Source organism: Bos indicus, chromosome 5 (genome assembly GCF_029378745.1).
Source record: "Bos indicus isolate NIAB-ARS_2022 breed Sahiwal x Tharparkar chromosome 5, NIAB-ARS_B.indTharparkar_mat_pri_1.0, whole genome shotgun sequence".
Lineage (NCBI taxonomy): Eukaryota > Metazoa > Chordata > Mammalia > Artiodactyla > Bovidae > Bos > Bos indicus.
The window spans coordinates 36086498-36112139 of record NC_091764.1 but is presented as its reverse complement, the minus strand read 5'-3'; the positions used below and the strand labels follow the sequence as shown (position 1 = coordinate 36112139).

Below are 25642 nucleotides of genomic sequence, written 5' to 3'. Positions count from 1 at the left end.
GATCAGATCTCCATAATGAAAGAAAGAAAAATATATTAATGCACATCAATTCTGCATTGGTTTCTTATTATCACATTAAAGAGAAAATCTGAGGATATAAGTTATGACTTAATTTTGATTTTGATTGCATACTGCTACCTAATGTACATAAAACAACCATCACAGAACAAAACAGATACACCCAACAGCTGGCTGCATTTAAATGATTTTAAAATAAGTGCTTATAAAAAGTCAATTTTTGGTGTTTTGCTGCTTAGGAATGAAACAAATCACAGATATGTTGTCATGTTGGTTTTCTCTGACAGGACTGGGAATTTCCACATTTCATGGGAGACGTTGATGTAAATCTTCCTGGTTTGCATACTCCTCATATGCAGTTCAAGATTCCTTTCTTCCAGAAGATCTTCAAGGAGGAATATCATATTCACATAACAGGTAAAATTTCGAACATGATTTGATTGTCTCCTGGTTAGAGTCATGCTGGCTGCTTTAAAAATGAAAATGGTAACAGTTTAGAAGCATCTGGCAATATAGTTTAGTTTTACTCACTTAGCAGTGCAAGGTGGTTCCGGATCAGTGGGGGGCTCTGGACCATCATTCTGGACTTAAGTTCCTGGTGCTTTAACAATTTCAGCTTCAGCATCCAGAGGGCAAATGGGAATAAAGAGAATGGGGGAAATGACTGAGAGAATTTGTCTGTTTCTTAGCCACCTGGCCTGGAAATAGAACATGTCACCTCCACTCACATTCCATGAGGAGTACCTAGTGAGATAGCCCCACACAGAGTCAAGGAGAACAGAGAGACATGCTCTGCCATTGAGTAGCCATGTGGTATCAGGTCTTGTATTCTAGCCTAGGAATATCACTAGCTGTCTCTGCCACACTCCATAGGCCACTCTGCCTGGGTTTTGCTCATTAGGTGGGTTTCTTTTTCACAACATACAGCTCAGTGTATTTTTTTAACATGAATACTCTTTGTGCTTTCTTCTTCATTTGCTGCTGAGATTAAAACAATGGTATCCTACAGCTCCAGTCAGACCACGTGCCTTTAGGGAGTTCAGGCCACTTCTCATCTGATTGAGTGAAACTTAAACTGCTGTGGCAAGGTTCCATGTTTGCCTCAAGTCATTCTCTTGTGGATGCTTAGATTATTCCATTTTCAAATGTGTCCTGCTCTTGAAATGGCTTGAATATGATTTATTATAATATTCTTTCATGACATCTCAGTCATTCTCATCTAAACAAGTCTTCTTGGAGTTATGTTTTATAATTCTTTTTTTTTTAGCAAGAATCAGTAAGCTACATAATCAAATAAAGAATGGCATTAGTTCTCAAGCTGTTCAAATGCGGGTAGTGAACGTGTGTGTTTTAAGGACAATGGCCTAGGATCCTACACCTGCTATAATAAAAACTGCCAAAGAAATCTGTGCTTACACGACCGTCTGTGCTGCTGAATAAAAATAGCCTGAGTGCAGAGAACGTGAACATCTGAGTGCTGCAAAAAAACCTTTGCTTCCCAACTTGAAGGCTGTTTTTTGCTTTGAGCATGAGGCGACCTTCCTAAATTGGAGAATGAGCTCATGAATAGGGAAGATACAGCAGGTTTCTTTTCCTATTCAAAATGAATGAGGCCCATCTATTAAATTTGCTGGGTAAATCAATCAATTTGAGTTCAGGTCACATAGTGTGGTTTCAGAGTCCCCACTTAATCTCTGCAGCACAACTGCCCTCTCAGACTTCTAAAACAGCTATCACACACGTGGTATCATCATATCCCTTTGGGTGGGCTTTTGCCAGAACCATCTGTTCTTACTATCAGCTCTTGTCTCAGACCATCATGGCACTAATATTGTCTCTGACTATCAGAAGGCTTTTCAAAAATATCCTATTTGAGTGCAGAACATCAAGTTTAAAAAAAGGAGAGGAGAGGTGGGGAGGGAGGCTCATAGAGTCCATTGGCCGGAAAGGAAAATAAAACTGTTAAAAATATTTAATTCAGGGCTCTTATATGTAGCTTTGTCATATATGCTGTCATTTATAGACAGGGGTAGGGGCAGGTTTTGTGGTGCCCAAAGCTTACATAATTCAGCATGTTCTACTTAAGAACGCATGTGTGTGTGCCAAGTCACTTCAGTTGGGTCTGACTCTTTGTGACCCTATGGACTGTAGCTCACCAGGCTCCTCTGTCCATGGAATTCTCCAGGCTGGAATAGTGGAGTGAGTTGCCTTGTCCTCCTCCAGGGGATCTTCTCAACCCAGGGAAACTGAAGAAAATCAGAACGTTCCCCCTTTTGTTTTGTCTTTGTTGTTCTCTTTGTTCTGTGAATTGACTGAAGAGGTTGCTGAAGCCATTCTGCAGTCCCACCCATCTGCCCTGAAAGGCCTTTGACTTTACTTGATATTGTAAAATAGTTGTTTCTGGGCAAACCCAGGTAAAATCTCTAAAACATAGTGCACTGTGTTGTATTTTAACATGCTCAATAGTTAGTAGCCCACAAACTTCCAAGAGAATCACAAATGCTAGCTTGATAGTTTCCTCCAAGTTCTGCTTCTTTTTGTAGGTAGACCTTAATGCTTTCCTGGTCAGTAAATATAGAATCACCCCTGGGATCATTAAGCATGAAACACGCTCTGTCAATAGTTCTGAAACTTTAGTTTGTATGGGAATCACCTGGAGAGCTTGTGTAAATGATCCATCAGCCACACACCCAGAGTCAGATGCCTCAGGTATGAGGTGGAGCCCAGAATCCGCCATTCTCTGGAGCACCACCAGTGATGCCTATGCAGGTAGCCAGAGGATCATACTTTGAAAAATACAGCTACTCAGAAACATTTCCTGTAATCAGAGTTCCTCTCATCTCAGCATTTATGTACTTTCTATAAGCCTTATCAAACAAAACCCAAGGGGCAGAATACACATTCAATAGAAATGGGGTAGGGACATCCTTGGTGGTCCAGTGGTTAAGACTCTGCCTTGCAATGCAGAGGATCTGGGTTCGATCCCTGGTGGGAGAACTAGGATCCCACATGGAGTGCAACTCAGCCCATGTGCCACAACTACTGAGCCATCCCATGTACCACAACTAGAGACTCTGTGCGGGGCCAACGAAAGATCCTGCCAGACACAACGAAGATCCTGCATGCCCCAACTAAGACCTGATGCAGCCAAATAAATAAATAAAATTTTTAAATGGGGTAGTCAGGAAGAAAGGCATATCTGAGAGGAGGTAGAAAGTTCAGAGCTGGGGCCAAATCAGAGGAGGTCCCAAAGCAGAGCATGACTGGAGAAAGGTCCAGAAGAAGCTGGAGACAGGGCTAGAAAAGGATCCTACAGACTGTCAGACAGCTCTGTCTAATGCTTTCTCTGTGTTTGTTCTGCACCAGAAGAGCCTAGACAGGGATGGCTGGGATTCTTCCAGGATCAAGGATGGCTTGATGGTCTCAATTATCATTTCTCTGTGATCTGGAAAAGATGTTCTGTGCATGCTGAGGCAATGGAATGTAAAGATTTGGTGTGTAGATTCCAGCCCTGCTACTAACTGGTGGCAGGGCCCTTGTCAAGCTCTTTAACCTCTTAGAGGTTCAGTATTTTCATCTGTTAAATGGGGACAGTGATGATACTTACCCCATAGGATTGCAGTGAGGATGAAATTAATTAATATGTACAAGGTACTTAAAGCATTGCCTGCCGTGAAGCAAGCACTCAGTAAGTTCTCACTGTTTTTACCTAAAGCTTTTCCTTTTATCCATTCAGAATCTGCTTTCCCTATAATTCAAAAAATACTAAGTAGCCTGAGAGAGAGCTCTCTGATTATTTATCAACTATTCTGAGTTCTTTCCTGTTACATAAATAGCAGTTATGTTCTGAGTCCTCGAGAAAGACAAAGCTAGGAATGAAAAAAAAAAAAAAATCTCTCTCCCAATGAAATGCTCTATATGTAGAGGGTTATCTGACACTAATGAGTTCCCATTGACATTTTAAAAGCCTTTAGGATTTGAGTATTTTTTAATCCTGATTCCTAGCTAGTTTTATTTATGCATGTCAGAAATAACTTGAATTGTTGCATCTGTTTAGCTCATCTGGATCCCCCCCGACAGATGGTTTGCTGCAGTATGTATGAGCTTTCATTTTATAAGCTGAGCTACAGCTTATAAAAATAAATCATCTCTTTTCCAAGGGTGTGTTAAAATATTTTTTTCTGGGAATTTTGACTTCAGTAATAAAGGGGATAAATGGTTAGTGATTTGGTCACACTGGTGCTTTTAGCTCAAGTCCACTGTTCATTCTCCTAAAAGTAAATGCTAAATACAACCGTATAATTATCTCTTTCGCCATCTTCCCTTTTACCTATAAGATGAGTGCAAAGATGGATTCAAAATATGATGTACTAAGTCTCTGGAGGCCAGAGAGGAATGGCCTCTCAATTCAGACTCTGAAGCTCCCCAAGTCCTATTAATGCGGATCCCGTTGGAAGCTCTGCCATCTGTCATCCCAGTCAGACAAAAGAAGTGTCCCATTGGTGGCCATCATCTGAGTAAATTAGGAGAGGGTTGGGGGAAAGGCCAGAAGGAAGGCCCGTGCATCTGTGAGGAGAGAATTCACACTACTGGCATGACGATGCCCATGGGAACCTTTCGGCAAAAATGGAAAATGTAGCAGTGAACAAGCCTCCCTAGGTCAGTGTTCTATTTCAGTTTCCTGAGCAGAGCGAGGGCACAGGTGCTTCACAATGGTGAAACTGTGGAAAAGAATGCATGAAAATAATGTCCTTCGTCTTATTTCCATAGGTGCATGATTTTTGGCAAATGAGGTCCCAAGGATTGTTTTTTAAGGAGCTCTCCTGTGTCAATCAGATCATGGAAAGTGCTGGCGAGGGCAGGCCAGTGGTGCATCCAGCAGAATATTCTGTCTGGCAAAATTAGCAAGGGACTTGTTATAGGGAAATGCAATGCATCTTCTTCACCATGACAGTCCCCAATGATCATGAATTTATCCAAAGCATACAAGGATCTCTTGCTATTCTATTAGTTATGAATTTTTCTGAACCTTTCCTGCAGCAATTTCCATTTCCAACACATTTGTGAAGCTCTAGCATTAACTGTTTACTTCTACCTAAAGCAACAATTCCTTTTATTTGTCCCAAACTCATCTTCTTCAAGGCCATGGTTGCTCTGCCCATAGCCTGTCAGCCCTTGCTGCCCCTAAGCTGGTCTGTTCTGTCCAGAATGAGGTGTCCTGGGTTTATTTATGCATAGATGAGGGTTTTTATAGTAAAACTCAAATGCTTTTGAGATATTTCTCTTTATAGCCAGAAGAAAGACTTGAAATATATAACTAGTCATATTCTTTGAGACATAAATAGTTTGTTTTTCCCAATTTTCCAGACTTTATCTGATTTTAGCAGTATCTTAGAATTCACCAGATCATTGTGACAACGGCATTTGATTTGAAAATCTAGAACTTCATTCCTTGAAATTTTTCTGGACATAGTATTTCAGACTTTACTTATTGATTAATGGACACTTTCTGATTTAACATGTGTCTAAAACTAAACGAGGATCTAGGGAATACAGAAATGAGCATAGCACAGTTCCCAGTCTCAAGAAAGAGTGTGATGGTAATTGAATTCAGTACAACGTCACATCCTTTTCTTGTGCTTTTCATCATCACAAGTTTCTACCTCTATTCATCATATTGGATTATGTCCTAAAGGAGTAGTCTCCTACTTAAGAAAGTAACAATGACAAGAGAAGCATTTGAGAAGCTATATTCATTTGCTTTTAAGTCTTGAGATAATTGACTAACTCAGTTCTTATTAGTTCATAAACTTTTTAGTAAGTATCTTCGATTGGCTCAACCGTCTCCTCATGACGCAAGCATTTAATGTGGTTTCTGGATATTCTTAAATTACCTGGTTGCAAGGCGGGTGTGGGGGTGGGTGGGGCCAGTGCTTAAAGAGCCGCTAACTCAGAGTGCCCTGTTTACACTGATCAGGTCTGGAATGAGAGGATATTGAACGTGGCCAGGAAACTATTACAGCACACTGTTATTTATTTAATTATACAAACTTCATCTTCTTCAAGGTCAGGGTTTCCTGTGATCACATAATGGATGCTGGTGACTTTGTAGAGCGTGACCACTGGGCATAGAGTCCGCCCAAATGGTGACCCCACTTGCTATAGAGGTGCTAACAGCAGAGCTCAACCTCAACACTAACTGGCAACCCTACTGAGTAAAAGATTTTTTTTTAATATTATAATTGCATATTTGAATTATGAAAGGTTCATTATAGGTGGAAATATCAGCACATATAGTATTTTTCCTTAGTTGAAAGAAATAACACTTTTCCCCAAACTCTTGTCATTTCCTATGCTAAAATGCAGCTGATATTTAATGAAGAATTCTTTTAAAATCAACTAGCCCAGGATTCTCTAAGCTCCCACAAAGCAAGATGATAAAATTACCATCATAATATCATTTTTGCCAATCAGTAAGATTCATTACAAGCACACAACACAGGAAAGAGGCAATCCCACAACACCATGCAGGGATTTCTCATTAAAGGAGACAGTGAGGTATTTCGAGAAGGAGATAAATAGAAATAATGTATGGGTTCTTACCCTTCCTCCTTGCTGATTTACATTATGCTGTGTAGTTGAAACAACAGGGGGAAATGCAAAAACTCTCATACAATTAATGCCAAAATACCAAACCTCTTGTTATGGTTGGTTGACTGTACATTCACAACAACACACATGAAAAAATGGCAATAGAAGCACTGTTAGTCTTCTTCTTTTTCTGTGTCTTACACCTTTTCATGTGAGTCATTTCAGAGACTCAAATTTATTTTTTATGGTAAACAGCATTTCTGAGAATATACAATCATTTTTTTTTAAGGAAAGCTTTCTCCATCTGAAAAATGTATATTGCATCTTTTTTGCTCTAATGGTGAGATTTCCACTCCATCATAAAACATTAAGGTTTAGGCGGTGTTTATTTCATAGACTCATCAAGGAGACTTTTAGGACTAGGAAGAAATCTTAAGGGTTATATAACTCAACTCCTTCACTTCATAGACAAGTACACTAAGTTGAGTTGTCCCACTTAATTTTGCTTTCTAGTTTGCTGCATCTCATTAAAGTAATTTTTTAAAGAGGAGAGAGTATTATGAAGGTAACAAAACACTGTGTCGGAAAATGGAAAAAAGGACTCTAGAGAAAGATGGACATCCTTCCTCTGTACGGATGGATAAATGGAGCAGGAGTTATGTCAGGTGGGCAGGATGCAAAAAGTAAGAAGAGCTGTTTCTTCTCTATTTTCAGCAGTTGCATTTTCAACTGAGCAACTACAGCAGTGGGGGGAAGGGGAGGCTGCCTTCACAGAAGCAGAAAAGGAAATAAATCAATAGGAATCCTGCCTCATCTAATGCTCTCCCCTCCACACTTCCCCACCCCCACGTGGTCTCTCGGCTGTGGAAATGGAGTGGGGGTATGGGGAGAATCTGTACCCTGTTATTTAGCTTCACATTTTGTGTGCGTTTCTCTGGACTAATACTACTGCAAGCTGTAGGCAAATTATAATTGCTACGGATTTTTAACATGTTAAATATGCTGATTCACAATGCATTTTCACATTTAGATTCACACTGGGGCCTCTTGGGTAATTAGTTCAGTGAAAGTAAAAGTGTTAGTCGCTCAATCCTGTCTGACTGTAGCCCGCCAGGCCCCTCTGTCCATTGAATTCTCCAGGCAAGAATACTGTAGTGGGTTGCCATTTCCTCCTCCAGGGGATCTTGCCACCCATGGATTGAACCCATGCCTTCCACCTTGCAGGTAGATTCTTTACCACCTGAGACAGCATGGAGCCCAATTGGTCCAGTGATATCTACCTATTAATGTCACTGCTCAGTAATTCATTCTGTTTTATCCAAACTGAAACATTGAGAATATATCTTTGTTAGAAACCATTAACATGCTCTTCTCTCTACTTAGATTGTATATTAACTGGATTGAAGAAGCAGAAAGAAGAAATTGTAGAAATAATACTACCCTACATTTTGGGCAAACAGTATATTTCAGAGAACTCTCAAACACCCCTTCTCATTGTGCTTGCATGCATGCTAAGTCGCTTCAGTCGTGTCCAACCCTGTGTGACCCAATGGACTGTAGCCTACCAGGCTCCTCTGTCCATGGGCTTCTCCAGGCAAAAATACTGGAGTGGGTTTCCATGCCCTCCTCCAGGGGATCTTCCTGATCCAGGGTTTGAACTGGCGTCTCTTACATCTCTTGAATTGGTAGGCAGGTTCATTACCATTAGCATCACCTCGCAGGTCCACAACTTTTCATTATATCCTGTGAAATGAAAATATCTCCTGCCATATTAATAAACAAGAAATGTCACAATCATCACCGATATCTGGCCTCCAAATGTGAATGAGGACTCCCAAAACTGAGATCCAGCAGATGCTGCCACCCCCACAGAGATTGCTTAGGGGCTGGGGGAATGCAAGAAGCAAGGTGAACAAGGAAACAAGATTGGCCCCAGACAGCTGAAGTGCATATGAAAGGAGTGAACGCAGTGAGCCCAGAGGCTTATATCTTCCTGTACATACAATGCTAAATTCCTTAACTTGACACATTATCTTTGAGGTTCAAACTGCCTGCTCCCTTTATTGCAAACTTCCTGACTTCCCCTTCTGCCTCCTTTGACCAGTTTTCTCAGAACTACTTCCCAGATTTGGAGTCTTAAACCTTCCCTCCAAATAAAACAGCTCTCTACTTTCAGGTTGTGACTGTGTTTTTTAGTTGACAATCATGATGATCCTTTGAGGTGGTTTGATGAGTGTCTGAGTAACCTGTATGCAGGTCAAGAAGTAAAAGTTAAAACCGGACATGGAACAAGAGACGGGTTCAAAATTGGGAAAGGAGTATGTCAAGGCTGTATACTATACCCTGCTTATTTAACTTCTATGCAGAGTACATCATGTGAAATGCTGGGCTAGATGAAGCTTGTAATCAAGATTTCCAGGAGAAATATCAATAACCTCAGATATGCAGATAGCACCACCCTAATGGCAGAAATGGAGAAGGCAATGGCACCCCACTCCAGTACTCTTGCCTGGAAAATCCCATGGATGGAGGAGCCTGGTAGGCTGCAGTCCATGGGGTCCCTAAGAGTCGGATATGACTGAATAACTTCACTTTCACTTTTCACTTTCATGCAGTGGAGAAGGAAATGGCAACCCACTCCAGTGTTCTTGCCTGGAGAATCCCAGGGATGGGGGAGCCTGGTGCACTGCCATCTATGGGGTCGCACAGAGTCGGACACGACTGAAGTGACTTAGCAGCAGCAGCAATGGCAGAAAGTGAAGAGGAACTAAAGAGCCTCTTGATGAAGGTGAAAGAAGAGAGTGAGAAAGCTGGCTTAAAACTCAGCATTCAAAAAACTAAGATCATGGTATCCAGTCCCATCACTTCATGGCAAATAGATGGGGAAATAATGGCAACAGTGAGAGATTTTATTTTCTTGGGCTCCAAAATCACTGCAGATGGTGACTGCAGCCATGAAATTAAAAGACACTTGCTCCTTGGAAGAAAAGCTATGACCAACCTAGACAGCATTTTAAAAAGCAGAGACATCACTTCGCCAACAAAGGTCCAGATAATTGAAGCTATGGTTTTTCCAGTAGTCATGTCCATAAAGAAGGCTGAGCACCGAAGAATTGATGCTTTTGAACTATGGTACTGGAGAAGACTCTTGAGAGTCCCTTGGACAGTAAAGAGATCCAACCAGTCAATCCTAAAGGAAATCCACCTTGAATATTCATTGGAAAGACTGATGTTGAAGCTGAAGCTCCAGTATTTTTGCCACCTGATGTGAAGAGTTGATTCATTGGAAAATACCCTGATGCTGGAAAGATTGAGGGCAGGAGGAGAAGGGGATGACAGAGGAGGGGTTGGGTGGCATCACTGACTCAATGGACATGAATTTGAGCAAACTTAGGGAAATAGTGAAGGACAGGGAAGGCTGGCATGCCACAGTACATGGGGTCACAAAGAGCTGGACATAACCGAGTAACTGAACAACAACGCTGATGGTATTCTCCATTTCACAGCACAAAAAATTGAATTTACATGGTTAACAAATAGAAGGGCTTGGGGGAAGAGGATAGAATCATAGAACTGGAAGGCATCTATTTCTGTTAACTCAATTTGAAACTAAAATCGTTGAGATCTGGAGAGGTTAAACACATTACCCAAATTGTACTGAGTATTTGATCTCCATCTGCTGATGTCCAGGCTGCAGTTTTTGTCACTATGATTCCCCTCTCACAAATCAGTAAAGATGTGTTAGAGCAGAGTAATGGTATCCATGTCAGGCAACACATTTTTAACTGGTGTCTCCTTCCTCTTGTCTTTTCTCTCTCTCTCTCTCTCTCTTTTTTTTTTTTTTTTCTCTTGTCTTAATATATGGACACCAGGTCACTTGAGAAGTGACATAACATGATTTTTTAATGTGAATGTTTAGTGGTCAGGCTGACCCAGCACCATTCAACTTGGGTAGAGAAAATAATTTGAAAGTATGAAAAAAAGCTCTTTCTATCTGCAGGGTTCCTTCAGTTTGATCACTGTAAATTCACTACCACTTTTTTCCCCTGATTTTATTTATTTTTTCCTTTTACTGTTATTCACTGAGCATCTTCTAGCCACCAGAAAAGCACCCTTCTCTATGCTCCATGAGCATTCCTCCTTTTCCTTTCTGATTCTGTGGTGCTGCTTATGTTCAATTTCTGACATCATTACCCTAGAAACAGAAACCCCATATGGGAGACTGCTCTGTTCATGAGTTGATAAATGTGATCTAAACAGGGTTTTTCCAAGGAGACTTTGTGAGCTCAGATGGTAAAGAATTTACCTGCAGCGTAGGAGACCCGGGTTTGCTCCCTTGGTCAGGAAGATCCCCCAAGAAGGGAATACCTCCTCCAGTATTCTTGCCAGGAGAATTCCGTGGACAGAGGAGCCTGTTGAGCTACAATCCAAAGGGTTGGAAAGATTCAGGCATGACTGAGAAATTAGTACTTTCACTTTTTTCACTTTGTGAGTCAAAAAGTTGATGGTCAGTCCTATAAGTTCAAGGACCTCTTCCCCTCCCCATAGCTTCATAACCCATGTCGTTTACAAAAGGAGAATAAGTATGGATCTCCTACAACAGAGAAGGAGCCAAAACCCCTCTCCTAACTGCTTCAATCACGAAAGCTACAAACTTAGTGCCTCTATGATACTGAATGAGAATCCCTGAACTTTTCATATCACCTGTCTCTCATTTTGCTGTGCCTTCTTTTCCTACAACAGTCTCCATTCTTTCCCTTCTCTCTGCCCCGTCTCTTCCACATTAGCTGATCTTTTTCTGTACATTATTCTATCTGCAGCATAATAAAAACATATACTAAAAGAAACATAATATTTTCCAAACTGTTCCCTGTCCTCCTTTTCTTTCTTGACCACATGAATTGCTACTTCCTTCAAAATCCTTTCTGCAGAATTAGCACTCAGTTTTTAGTCCATTTTCTCAATGTCTTCAGCTTTATGGTTTGTATCACTCCTTCGGCACCTCTTAGATGTGGCCTCTTATTATTATTATTTATCTGTTGATGTCTCTGTTCTGTTTTTCCCGTAAGATGGTAAGTTCCTTCCTTGAAGGCAGTAATATATGCCCTCAGGATCTACTAAGGTATCCTCCACAGAGTCTATTATGAATACAATAAATATCTGGCAATGATGCCTGCCTTTGAATTTGGTGGAATTTCTCTGGCTTGAGCTTTCTTGATTTATTTTAGGGTTGATGCTGTTTTCATTTTGAAGATACAAGAGGGCAGGACTGGCTTGAACTTAACAGTACGAGGTGTTATAAGCATCTTTTCATATCTGGAGATGTTTCCAGCATCCCCACTTTAATTTATAGTTTGGGTGTGCCAAACTAATCATTCAGGCAAGAATTTTCATTACAAATATTATAAACCCTGTATAGTGAATGATTTTAGGACAGGCAGTTATAATTTCCCTTCCTGTGGTTTAAATAAATTCTCTTCATAGAGAAGTTGTACCTTTCCATGCAAATGAAGACATTATCATGACTTAGGCAAGGCTTTGATGATAATATTAGTGACAATTACTGAGTTCTATTTATATAGCAAACATTGTGCTTAGTATATAATAATCTCATGAAATGTTAACCACTTTAATAAGTACTGTTATTTTATGCTTGTAAAGAAATTGGAGTTTGGAGAATTTAAGCAACTAACTCAAGTTAATGTAGCTAATAGGTTTTGGAATCCAGACGAGGATTTGGGAAAGCCCTCGTATTTGCACATTATAGGAGCTTGAAAATGTGTAATGATGATAAAATATTTTCCTAACCTCCTTTCCTTACCCAAGGTCATATTTAAGCTATGTGTTCTATTGAAGTATGTATTACAAAATACGTGTTTACCAGTTTTAGTTTAAGACATTTTCCCAAGATCCTAGTTGTCATGTGAGGGCAGTAACTTAATAATGTTAAATATCATTATTTTTAAATACAAAATAATTTTGACATTATATATAATAACTAAAGCTTTTAGAATCTGTAAATATATCACATTATTTGCTATAGCAAAACTATGAAGTGTTACTAAGCTAACACTTCATACTGTAAAATTTGTAACGAATTATAATAAAAATTATAATGGAATATAGTATCCCTTCAAAGTTTTTCCACATTATTTCCATTTAAAGATGCAAAGATTTCACTAGATAATATGTCTCTAAATAATATCTTATTTATATAGGACTTTTAAATCCTACAAAGAAGTCATAGTGATTATAGTCTCTCCAAATCATATCTTCTAAAGCTTTGGTTATATTTATATGTCTGATGAATGGATTCTGTTCAATGAGAATTTGATGTTTTTAAAGTCTTGAAATGAATGCTCAAGGATTATTGATCTGAACCACATCGACTAATAGTTTAATCGACAGGTCACCAACAAACAGCAATGTGAATTCAATTGATGCACTGTTGTGCTTACGTTGCAAGACGATTTATTTCTTTCCCAGACATAATTATAAAACCATAAGAGATATTCAGTCATATGTTGGACTTTTCTAAGAATTTTATTAGAACTTGTTTTTAAACCTTAATTGAAATGTTCTGGAGAATAACCTACATGAAACCCAATTAGAGTATAGTGGTGGTGCCTTAAAAGCCAGGAGACTTTGTCTAGTTAGTATAAATACCATAAATTACTGGCTCTGGGATCAAGAGTTACATTTTCACATGCTTAACATCCATTTAGTAAATTCCTTTGCCAACTGACTTAATGGCAGTATAGTACCCTCAAAAAATTGTTAACGGGTCTAAAACATTAACAGTTCATGCTATAATACCATTATCTCCATTTTATAGGAGAAAACCCGTATTGCAGTTTTATCAGTCTTTGACTAATACACAGTATTTCTTTTTTATGCAGGTAAATGGTTTAACTATGGAATTATCTTTCTCGTCTTGATTTTGGATCTTAATATGTGGAAGAATCAGATATTTTATAAGCCTCATGAATATGGACAGTATATTGGCCCAGGACAGAAGATATATACAGTCAAAGACTCAGAGAGTCTAAAGGATTTGAACAGAACCAAGCTATCCTGGGAATGGCGGTCCAACCACACCAACCCTCGGACTAATAAAACCTATGTTGAGGGAGACATGTTCCTCCACAGCAGGTTCATAGGGGCAAGCCTTGATGTCAAGTGTCTGGCTTTTGTTCCAAGTTTAATAGCTTTTGTGTGGTTTGGATTCTTCATTTGGTTCTTTGGACGGTTTTTGAAAAATGAGCAAGGCATGGAGAATCAAGACAAAACTTATACTCGCATGAGAAGAAAATCCCCCTCGGAACACAGCAAGGACATGGGAATCACAAGAGAAAACACCCAGGCCTCGGTGGAAGACCCACTGAATGACCCCGCCTTGGTGTGCATCAGGTCTGACTTCAATGAGATCGTCTACAAGTCTTCCCACCTAACATCGGAGAACTTGAGCTCGCACTTGAATGAATCAACCAGCACCACTGAGGGTGACGGAGATCCAACGACTTCTAAAAGTACACCGACGAACTAGATCCACTTTTGGGGAAAGCACAAAGAGCAACCTTGAGTGTAACTTTCAGAAGTTAGTCTTTCCTTTCGTAAATGTGAGGTTTACATAGCGTTAGGTAAAGAAATACAAATGATGCCACAACGGTGCTCAACATGCTTTTTCTAGGACTCATTGTTTTCTATTTGTATTATTATGATACCTGTGCCTACAGTATATCTAACAGTTCTCTAGAGATTGCTTTTCACAGTTGCACAAGCTATTTACTGACTTTACAGCCTACTAGATTAGCTGGTTACCCGCGTATCCAATGTTCAACCATAGTGGTGCCTTGAGACATTAAACTTTTTAACTGTACCAGAAATGAAGCGTGGAACAGTTCTCTAACCTACTTCACATGGGTTTGTGGTTTTTTGTTTTTTTTTTTGTATACAGTTATTTTGATCTCCACTTGATGTCTGAGCAGGAAACAGATATAGCCAAGATGTGGTTCAGAAAGTATGTCTCGCTTTCTTATTCAGCAATGAAGTTGGTGACTTTGACAGCTGGACTGCAGAGAAGCATAGTGATTACCTTTGAATTTTTATTGGCTTCCTGCCAAATACAAATACAGATGCAGAATTCAGTAATAGGAGAACACTAATCCAGCATGGGTCACTACTTGTGAAATGTGACTTTGTCCAACCAGTAATTGCAATTAGATGATAATACGTAATTATGTTTTCCTAATTACAGATAAATTGCTACCTGATTAAAAATCCTGCCCTTCACCTTTGGGACCAAAGGTTGAGAGGCACAGTTAGGTAAACTCTGAAGTGTATTGGCATTTACACAAAGCCCTAGAAAACCAAGGAACTGAAGTTTTAATCATGTGAGGGTTGTGCAGGCTACCATCTACAATATTTGTACATCTTTCTGTAAATATGGCTCTGGACAGTGAAAATTGAAAAACGTATGCCAACCCTGAGCAAGGGAACACCTCTAAAAATCATGCCATGGAACTTTGTGAGGTAGAAAAGAAGATGCGCATGAAAAAGTCTGTTTATTGGCTTGTTTTGTGTGTGTGTGTTTGTGTTGTTTTCCTTTTTTTTAAGAACTAAACATCGCACATTAATAAATCAGAATTATACATCAGTAATTATGTGATCTAGTTTTTTGTTTATAATAGAAGGATCAATTGTATCTTAATTTAACAACAGCACCCCCCCCCTCCTTTTTTTTTAACTCAAAGCCAGGCAAGCTAAGAAATGGGACAATCCCAACTTGGTTTTAATTTTGTTCCATAAATTGTGGTTACATGTTTCTTGAGGGGATTGAGGAAGATTCACTTTTAAGGCAGAATTATTTTCTTGTCACATACCAACATAGCTCTATTTTGTCTTTATGATTTTTTAAAACCTCTCTTGTTTTGATCTATCTGCTTTTAAGCTTGCTGTATGTTGAAATTAGCATGCATAATAGAACTATGCATTTATCTGTCACTTGAGAGTCAGCTTTAATAAACATCTTTCTACCATTGTTTGCTCAGCAATTGGAACCATGCCCCTGCTGTTTCTTTTACCTTTAATAGCATGCATGGGGTACTTAGGAACATAAATATCTCTGACACTAAAATTGCAGAGATCAAGCTCACCATGGTAACCCATTGCCCCTTCTGTGCAAAGGAACTTCCCACATTATCCCTGATATGTGGGGACATTGGCCATTACCAAATCTCCATAGCATGGGGCATTCAACTTTTGGCTCTGGGACAAGTAGATAATGCCACTTAAGACTATATTTTTATTTTTTTCTGAAAGTCATTGTCTTGTAGAATGAAGAAGGAATTGATTTAGAAAGTGGGTGTTATTGTCTGTATGTAGTCCTTATTAAAATATTGAGGATCTTTACATGGCTCTTACAGAAGAAGGACTTCATGAAGGAATCTCGTCAGCAGAGATAAGATAAGAGATAAAGCAATCCATCAGCCTTGGAGCACTATGCTCAGGTGATGTAGGGGGTTTCCTGGGGAAACTGGATATCAGCTGATATGAAAATATGTCTTTAAAGTTTCCATGAATTTTAGTATCAAATGGAATAATTTCCAAGGATGACATTTTGATGGTCAAACAAGATTCAAGCCTTCAAAGGCTTCCAGTATTCAGTTGTATCGACCACTCTTGACCTTTTCACCAGCACATGGGTCTCCCTCCTTTTGCTACCTCTTTTGTTGTATTGTACATTCCATTTGCACCTATCCCAACTAAAGATCGGGAAATGAAATAAAATCAAAGTCAAAATCGCACCCAGCCATGCTTAGTCTCAGATCTGGACTTCTATGTCACTGGGTTATGACTCCACAGAGCTTTATGAATACCAAAACTTTTGGACTATCAAGGACACTTAAAAAATGTGTAGTAAATTCAGGAAATGCAGAGTTAAAAGACGAGGATTAAAAATTACTAACCAAAATTCTAAAGAAAGCATAACAAATGTGATGACTTAATTGCTGTGATGCTTAAGGACTATAAACAATTATATTTCTACTGTTCAGTAATTATAGTATTTCCTTCTGTGCAGTGTAGAAATTGTACTAATTTGACATGATTTTAGTATCCTATATCATAGAGTACTTCATTAGCAGTTTAAATGGAAAATTAAATAAACACTTGAATTTATGCCTTATAATCTATTCCTAGACATAAATCTTATCATCACATACCCATTTAAATCATATAACCACAGTCATTTATCTCATCTCCCCGTGGTGGCTCCTTATTGTGTTCACTTATCTTCTTGCACATCTAAGATCATCAGTGAATCCTATTAGAAATGTTAAGAATTATTTCTCCTTCATTTATTCTGAGTCCTCAGACACAAAATCCACTGTCACCTTTATAGCATCAGATTTCACATGTAGTGTCCAGTAGCACTACCTGCTGACAAGACAACAGAAAGTTGTTTAACACAGACACTCATATCTGAAAGTAAGAGTCGATAGCACTGTCATATCTCATGACTGCGCTCTACGAGCAATTCTGTTATACTCTTTGGCTGTCTTATGAGTCCCATGCATTCACGCTAAGTCTCTTCAGTCATGTCTGCCTCTTTGCAACCCTATTGACTATAGCCCATCAGGCTCCTCTGTCCATGTGGATTCTCCAGGCAAGAACACTGGAGTGGGTTTCCTTGCCCTCCTCTAGGGAATCTTGCCAATCCAAGAACTGAACCCACATCTCCTGTGTATCCTGCTTTGCAAGAGAGTTCTTTACTGTTGAGCGACTGGGGAAGATAGTTTATGATGCCAACTGTATTACCTGACACTCAGCCAAAATCTCAGCACCCTACCATTTCTTACCACTTACTTGTCCTCACTGCAAACTGACATTTCACTCTTGGGTTATTATTGTTGTTCAGTCACTAAGTTGTTTCCAACTCTGCGACCCCATGGACTGTAGCCTGCCAGTCTCCTCTGTCCATGGGATTTCCCAGTCGAGAATACTGGTGTGGGTAGCTATTTCCTTCTCCAGGGGATGCATCCCAACCCAGAGATCAAACCTACATCTCCTGCACTGGCAGACAGATTATTTACCTCTGAGCCCCCAGAGAAGCCCTCATTCTCGGGTGCTGCTGCTGCTAAGTCACTTCAGTCATGTCCAACTCTGTGCAACCCCATAGACAGCAGCCTACCAGGCTCCTCCGACCCTGGGATTCTCCAGGCAAGAACACTGGAGTGGGTGCCATTTCCTTCTCTAATGCATGAAAGTGAAAAGTGAAAGTGAAGTCACTCAGTCATGTCCAACTCTTCGAAACCCCATGGACTGCAGCCAACCAGGCCCCTCTGTCCATGGGATTTTCCAGGCAAGAGTACTTGAGTGGGGCGCCATTGCCTTCTCCCATTCTCGGGTATGCAACCCCAATCTGGGTATTGTGCTTTTATTGACTTTTCTCTCTCAGGTGGAGATGCGACTTTCTATGCTATCTGGCCTGATTTCCCCCAGCTTTGTTCTGCAGAACCAAACTCCATCCATGCTCTTCCATCTGCCTAACCTTCTCTATCTGTTATAAATATCCATGTCATTTTCCAATTATCTTCAACAAGAGTGACTTGTAAGCCACAAATGCTACATCTCAACTTCTTTTTTTTTGACTTTATTTTTTTTTTTACATTTTATTTTTTTTTAATTGTATTTTATTTTTAAACTTTACAATATTGTGTTAGTTTTGCCAAATATCGAAATGAATCCACCACAGGTATACATGTGTTCCCCATCCTCCGTCCTCCCTCCCCATACCATCCCTCTGGGTCATCCCAGTGCACCAGCCCCAAGCATCCAGTATCATGCATCGAACCTGGACTGGCAACTCGTTTCATACATGATATTATACATGCTTCAATGCCATTCTCCCAAATCTTCCCACCCTCTGCCTCTCCCACAGAGTCCGTTCAATTATAGTACAGCCTGGTCCAGCCTGAACGGTAGAAGCCAAAGAGTCGGCCACGACTGAGCGACTTCACTTTCACTTTCACTTTCACTAGGGCCTGATTTCCCCTAGCTTTGTTCTGCAGAACCAAACTCTATAATCTATTAACCCCTCTGCCCTTAGGAAGGAGAGAGCAATTGAATTAGTTTTGCAACAGATAAACTGGCACTTTTCTTCTTTATCCCTATTTTTATTTTTAAACATGTTTGTGTACATGCGGTTGTGATTAACGAGAACAAACATAGATAAGAAACCCAAGGTCAGGTGTATTTGGCTTGCTACCGTTCAGGCTGGACCAGGCTGTAGTATAATCAAACAATTAGAGAAGTTGAGATGTAGCATTTGTGGCTTACAAGTCATTCTTGTTGAAGATAATTGGAAAATGACATGGATATTTATAACAGAAAGAGAAGGTTAGGCAGATGGTAGAGCGTGGCTGGAAACGCAGCAAGGAAGTCTTGGAAACGAAAAATGGCAGTTTTAGTGCAAATGCGCCTTGAAACTTCAGGGACTGGAGGGTGGCTGTTGTCAAAGGAACTTCAACATGAAGTTATCATGAGGGCAGTACTCCTGCCTGTTAGGCAGGAGACTCAAAAAGATGTTGAATACAACTGAGGGGGTGATGCAAAAGGTTGGATGGTTTCCTAAGCATCCTTACACTCAAATGATGCCGCATCTGCCCCAGGGAGTGTGGTGAGACCCAAAAGTGGGGGTATGAGACCTTGGAAACAAACTACAGACATAGGTGTTGGTGGAGGGGGCAACATGAGAATAGAAGGACGAAATCAACATGTAACAGTTGAAAGGCTGCAGCTTCCATGATGAGAGATCAGACATGAGGGCAACGTCTGTAGTGTATTATTAGCATATAAAAGCTGACATCTTGTGAACAAAAATATCTTGCAGATCCTTTGGGATAGACGTTCTGAAAATTTTTAGTGACAAACACTAAAAATTTAGTGAGAAACACTAAAAAAAGTTAGATAGGATTATTACTATTTTAACACATGTAAAATACCACTGATTCTGAGTGTGAAGTATCAGTTACTTCAGAGACTATGAAACACATCTAATATATTTCATAGGCTTATTTCTAAGCTCTGTCTTCTAACATAATTTTTCATAAGGTTTCAAGTTTTTTAACACCACGTAATTTTACTACTAGGTTTTTTAAGGGCTTAACCTGCATGATTGAGGACCACTATAATTTACAGTTGAGAACTACAGTAATAAAACAAATTTATAGATGTTCCTCATCTTAAATATTTTGTTCTATCTAGATCTTTGTTCATTCTTCATATCAATATTATATCATTTTGATTATTTTCTATGTGCAAACAAATTATCCCATTTAATCCTCCCATTAACCATTAAGAATAAGTATGGACTCCATAGACTGTAGCCCTCCAGGCTTCTCTGTCCATGGGATTCTCCAGTCAAGAATACTGTGGTGAGTTGCCACTTCCTCCTCTAGGGGATCTTCCCAACCCAGGGATTGAAGCTGCATCTCCTACTTTGGCAGGTGGATTCTTTACCACTGAACCACCTGGGAAGCCCTAATTTAATCTCATAGATGATGAAATAGGTTCAGAGAGGTTTATTAACTGGGCCAAGATAATAAAGCTAGCAAATACAGAGTTAAGATTAGAACCCAAATTTGCCTGAATGCAAAGCCCCATTATTTTCCATTACAATCCTTCATAAAGATCCATCTAAACTAGAGTATCTTTTAAACAGGATCTTTGGTGAGGATGACCTGAGAAGCAGTGGTAACACCATAAGATGCGTGCTTTCTAGCAATTCTTATCTCTCAAGAATCTAGATTAAATAATTTCAAACAGCTGTCTGGAAGCAATTTGCAAGTTAAATCATATGATTGAAACAGGTAAGTTTGAATTATAAATGGCATTCATTGCCAGGTGTTCTGATTTAAGCTACATTTATAGAACCACAACACAGATTTGTCCTAATACAATCTCCAACATTGGAACTGGTTTCTTGCATGGTTTCCTTTCCTGGTGGGAAAGGAAAGAATGGACCTCTGCATATTTTAAATGAACCCTCGGGCAGATGCCAGAGTAATAATATGTAGTTATGAATATTTAAACTATAAAAAATGCTTAGTGATTGGCCAGTTTTAGAAAGCATAATTTGAACATGGACTCTGGAAACAACCATATTTTGAAGTAATCATCCATAATTTATCATTTAAAGTCTTCACCAAGGTGAGCAAGCTGTATTGCAAGCACTGATCTTGAAAATATGACACTTGAACACTCTGAACTTTAGTTTCTCATCCATAAAATGGGAATAGCTCACAGAGTTTTTGAAAAGAATAAGCTTAGACTACATGTGAACACATCCTGTGAACAGCAACAATCCGTGCAGGTGGGAGGTAATGTCCCAGGCCTGAGGTTCAGGTCCCTCCAGTGCTCATCTTTCAAGGGAGCTACGGGGCTTGCCTTCACCAGCAGCTCCAGACAGCATTGAATGTGGTTAGCCTGTTTGTTCCCAGTTTTCTGTCTCTCTGTAGTGGTTTTGAACTCTGCAAACTGCAATGTAATCCCTTTTCACTTTTAACGGAAGTTCAGATTCCTTAGTTTGGAGCAAGTGGCTAAATTGTCTGAAATCAATGACCATAATCCCTTGGAGCTGCTGAGCCAAACTTATTCCTCAAGGTTTCCTCTGCTCTAGAGTTCTTCAATTATTTCCTTCCTTTTATGATCACTTTACTAGCTTCTCCTATCAGGATTTTCTCATCGTGCCAGTAATCCACCACCTTTCATAAATCCTAAAGTGAAAGGGCTTGTGTCCTCACATTTAGACAAGAGCCAACACGCACACACCTGAGCCCCTGCCCTTCAGCATCCTCCAACTGTATTAGCAAGCAGTCAAGGTAGCTATTTCTGAATCAGGGTGTTGCTCCAGCCTTGCCTTTCAGAAAAAGCCCAACTGCATAGCCCATGGCATTAAGGCGCCGCTTCAGCCAAGCCATGGTGCTTCAAAGAATGATATTTTAAAACAGGATTGTGGTTTTCCATTCAGCTTAGAGACATTTGCCTTGAATACATTATTTTATCTGGATAGTTCAGTTGACTTCGATCTAACCAACATGAGAAAAGATTTGTACTTAAAGATCACTCTTGAATGAAACAAAATGTGTAAGATAGGAGAAAAAGCAATGGCCAAATCGAGAAAGACAACTCTAACAATTACTATTCCAATTTGACAGTGATGAAATTACTATAAAACTATCTTTGAACAAATTATAATGTTCCTGAATTTTATGAGCAATATTTAGAGTTTCAAATATGCCAGAAAGCCGGCAGATTCTGCCATTTACATATCCAAATGGTCTCCAGTGGGAATAGATTGCATTTACTTCGTGTCTCACAGGTCTTGTCTCCTACTGTCTGTCATTATCACTGACTGCCACACAGAGATCTCATCATCTCTCCTCAGGATAGCTGCAGCGTTCTTCCCAATGCTCGCCTTTATCCAGTGTAATCCATTTCCACACATTAATGAAACAATTTTCCTAAATCTGGTCATATTACTTCACCTTTTCAGTGACCACTTATTGCTCAGTAGTAGTTTTTAATGTTATTGTGCACAACTGCAAATTCCCCATGCCTACACATAATAGGGTTTCATTTCTTGCTCGTGTTGCAACTGAATCAGGTGTCCACTGGGTGGCCTTCCATCCAGCCATATGGGGATCCAGACATATTGCAACAATGGTTCCTTGACTCTAGAGTTTTCTGTGTATTTAAAATAGTGTCTGGTGAGAAAAGAGAGAAGGTGAGGAAAATCTCACAGTAAGTTTTAGGAACGGACCTAGAAGTGCCCTACATCACTTTCAGCACGTGTGTGTGCTCAGTCACTCTGTTGTGTCCAACTCTTTGTGACCCTGTAGACTATAACCCAGCAGGCTCCTCCATCCATGGGATTTCCCAGCCAACAGTACTGCAGGGGGTTGCCAATTCCTCCTCCGGGGGATCTTGCTGACTTAGGGATCAAACCGACACCTTCTGCCTGCATCTCCTGCATTGGCAGGCGAATTCTTTACCACTTGAGCCACCTCAGAAGCCCATGCCCTTGGCCAAAATTCTGTTTCAGGGTCTGCCTAACTACAAGGGATTCTAGGAAACACCTTTAGCTCCCTGCTTATAAAGGACAGGGACAATTTTTGTAATTTCTAGTTGGAGAAGCATTTACAAAATGTAAACCCAGTCACGTCTCACATCTAGGAGTTCAAACTCAGTGGCTTTTGGATAGAACTGCCACTGAGCTGAGTTTTAAAAGTTCCATAGGTAACTGTCTCACAAACATCAATTCAGGGATCATTGCTAAAGTGCAGAATTCTCTCTGGCACTAAAGACTGTCTCTGACTTCCATGCCCACAAGGTTCTGATCATCCATCCATGTTGAACTACTTACTACTCCCCTGGTGAGCCACCATATCACTTAACCCTGCTATTGTCAGTGTCTCCTGTTTGAAATACCCTTTTCTACCATGACCCCTAGGATTAACTCAAGTATCATCTCTTTAAGGCTTTTTTCACCTTCCAAACTGAAAATGACTCCCCATACATGACCCACTGTCATCTATCAAAGCGTCTTTAACATTCTCTTTCTTTATAGGTTTGCATATCTGAATCGCCTATTCAATTATAAAGTCCTTGATCTTGCATATAGCAATGCCTTGAGGTAAAATTTGATTGAATAGCTATATAGTGAAGCAGTATACTTGTACTTGGAACTGTCTCACTTGAGTAGCATAATGTTCTCAAATTCTCTGAGCCCCTTGATGATAAATGTTGTAAGGGAATGGACTCAGCCAAACAATTTCTTTCAGTTAGGTGGGAAACAGGATAAATGTTTGCATTTGATCTGGGGAGTGAGGGGTATACTAGCAAAGGCTCTCTAGAGAAACAGAACCAATAGAACATATAGATATAGAAGATGTACAGCTATGTGCATATATATATGAAGATTTATTATGAGGAATTACCTCAAAAGATAGTGGAGGCAATGAAGGCCCATAGCTGCTCTCTGCAAGCTGGAGACACAGGAAAGTGGTGATGTAATCCAGAGCTCTAAGGCCTGAGAACCAGTGGAACTGATGCCACAAATCTCAGTACGAGGGCAGGAGAAGATGAGATGAGACATTCAATCTCAATCAGCAAAGCAGGAAAGGGGAAGAGGACTGCTCCTTCCTCTGACTTTCCATTATCTTTCAGCCCTAAATAGATTGCATGGTAGCAAACCCTAGGCAACCAGGCAACCCTAGGGAAACCAGGCCCTGGGTTTCCCTGTTGGCTTAGTGTTAAAGAATCCACCTGCCAATTCAGGAGACACAGGTTCGACCCCTGGGGTGGAAAGATCCCTGAGAGAGGGAAATGGCAACCCACTCCAGAGTCTTGTCTGGGAAATCCCAGAGGAGCCTGGTGGGCTACAGAGGAGCCTGGTGAGCTACTGTCCATGGGGTCATAAAAAAGATTAAACTTCGTGACTGAACAATAGCAACAATGCACGGCCCCTCGAATTGACACATAAAATTAACCAAAATCTCATTGAAATGGAGTGTCACAATTGAGCCAGAAAATGTGTACAAATTATTCCTTAGGTAAAGGAGGCTCAAGATAGGTGCTGAGAACCAAACCAGGACAAAGCATGAGAGGCAATGAAAACAAAGAGCAGCCAATTAGAGTGGCAACTGGAAGTCCATGTTTCAGTCCATGAGACAGAGGTTCTATATCCTCACCTGAATAGTCAGTTGCTTCTGCTACAGATTATCATGGGTGAGTTTACTGTGATTGATTGCATAGGCAGTGACATGATGACTGACCATGTATTCTGAGATGCTGGTTTTAGAAGAAAGGAAGTACACTACCTCATTCTATGTAGCATTGTGAGCAGTTCACAGCTCTCTGAAGACCCAAAGCACTCAGGGTATCCATGGGAAGGATACCACAGAGTGAAGAGAGATGATGAAACACATTTGCAAGACTTTACATGTTGTTCTCTGGAAGCCAAAATTAGAAAACAAACATGAAGCTAGGAGCTCTAGGACTCAAATGAACAGTGATTATAGCGATACTCTTTAACTTGTGTCTCAGAATTCCTTAGAGACATTTACATATTGAAAACATCAATTATTCTTCCCATTTGAAATATGTAGTTCTCATAATCAATTGCTTTGAGTCAATGTTTAGAATTATTCATGAAAGAGTTATATTTTAATGACATTTGATGAGAACCAGCAGCAGCATCCATTAATTTGATTAGTTTTGTAGAGGTTGGAAGAAAAAACTGGCACACAGCCCTAACTGAATCAATTGTGTGGGGTCTAAGTGTAAATATCTAAGACAGTCTCACAAGCCTGAGATCCAGAGGAATGACAGCTGTGTGGGGAGAAAACCATCAGGGAGGAGATGTCTCATGTCTTCTCATTCTGCTGCCTTGGCATTTTATCCTGTCACTTGTTAGTGAAAACAGTGACAGATTTTATTTTCTTGGGCTTCAAAATCACTGTGGGTGGTGACTGCAGCCATGAAATTAAAAGATACTTACACCTGGGAAGAAAAGCTATGGCAAACCTCAGTTCATTTTAGTTCAGTCGCTCAGTCGTGTCCAACTCTTTGCAACCCCATGAATCACAGCATGCAAGGCCTCCCCGTCCATCACAAACTCCCAGAGTTCACCCAGACTCACATCCATCGAGTCAGTGATGCCATCCAACCATCTCATCCTCTGTCGTCCCCTTCTCCTCCTGCCCCCAATCCCTCCCAACATCAGGGTCTTTTCCAATGAGTCAACTCTTCACATAAAGTGGACAAAGTATTGGAGTCTCAGCTTTAGCATCAGTCCTTCCAATGAACATCCAGGACTGATGGGTGTTCAGTGAACATCCACTCCTTTAGGATGGACTGGTTGGATCTCCTTGCAGTCCAAGGGACTCTCAAGAGTCTTCTCCAACACAACAGTTCAAAAGCATCAATTCTTTGGCACTCAGCCTTCTTCACAGTCCAACTCTCACATCCA

At 40.1% G+C, this 25642-nt stretch overlaps 1 protein-coding gene across 3 annotated transcripts in view; it reads left to right on the top strand.

Moving 5' to 3' along the window:
* The window catches only part of TMEM117 (transmembrane protein 117), a 606406-nt gene extending 591137 nt beyond the window's left edge, over window positions 1–15269 (top strand). For all 3 annotated transcript variants that reach the window (XM_070789240.1, XM_019960751.2, XM_070789241.1), the window contains 2 exons: window positions 306–435; window positions 13509–15269. In XM_070789240.1, the coding sequence (XP_070645341.1) occupies window positions 306–435; window positions 13509–14155 (777 nt within the window). In that variant the 3' untranslated portion in view covers window positions 14156–15269. The remainder of the gene's footprint in view (window positions 1–305; window positions 436–13508) is intronic.
* The last annotated feature ends 10373 nt before the right edge of the window (window positions 15270–25642 follow it).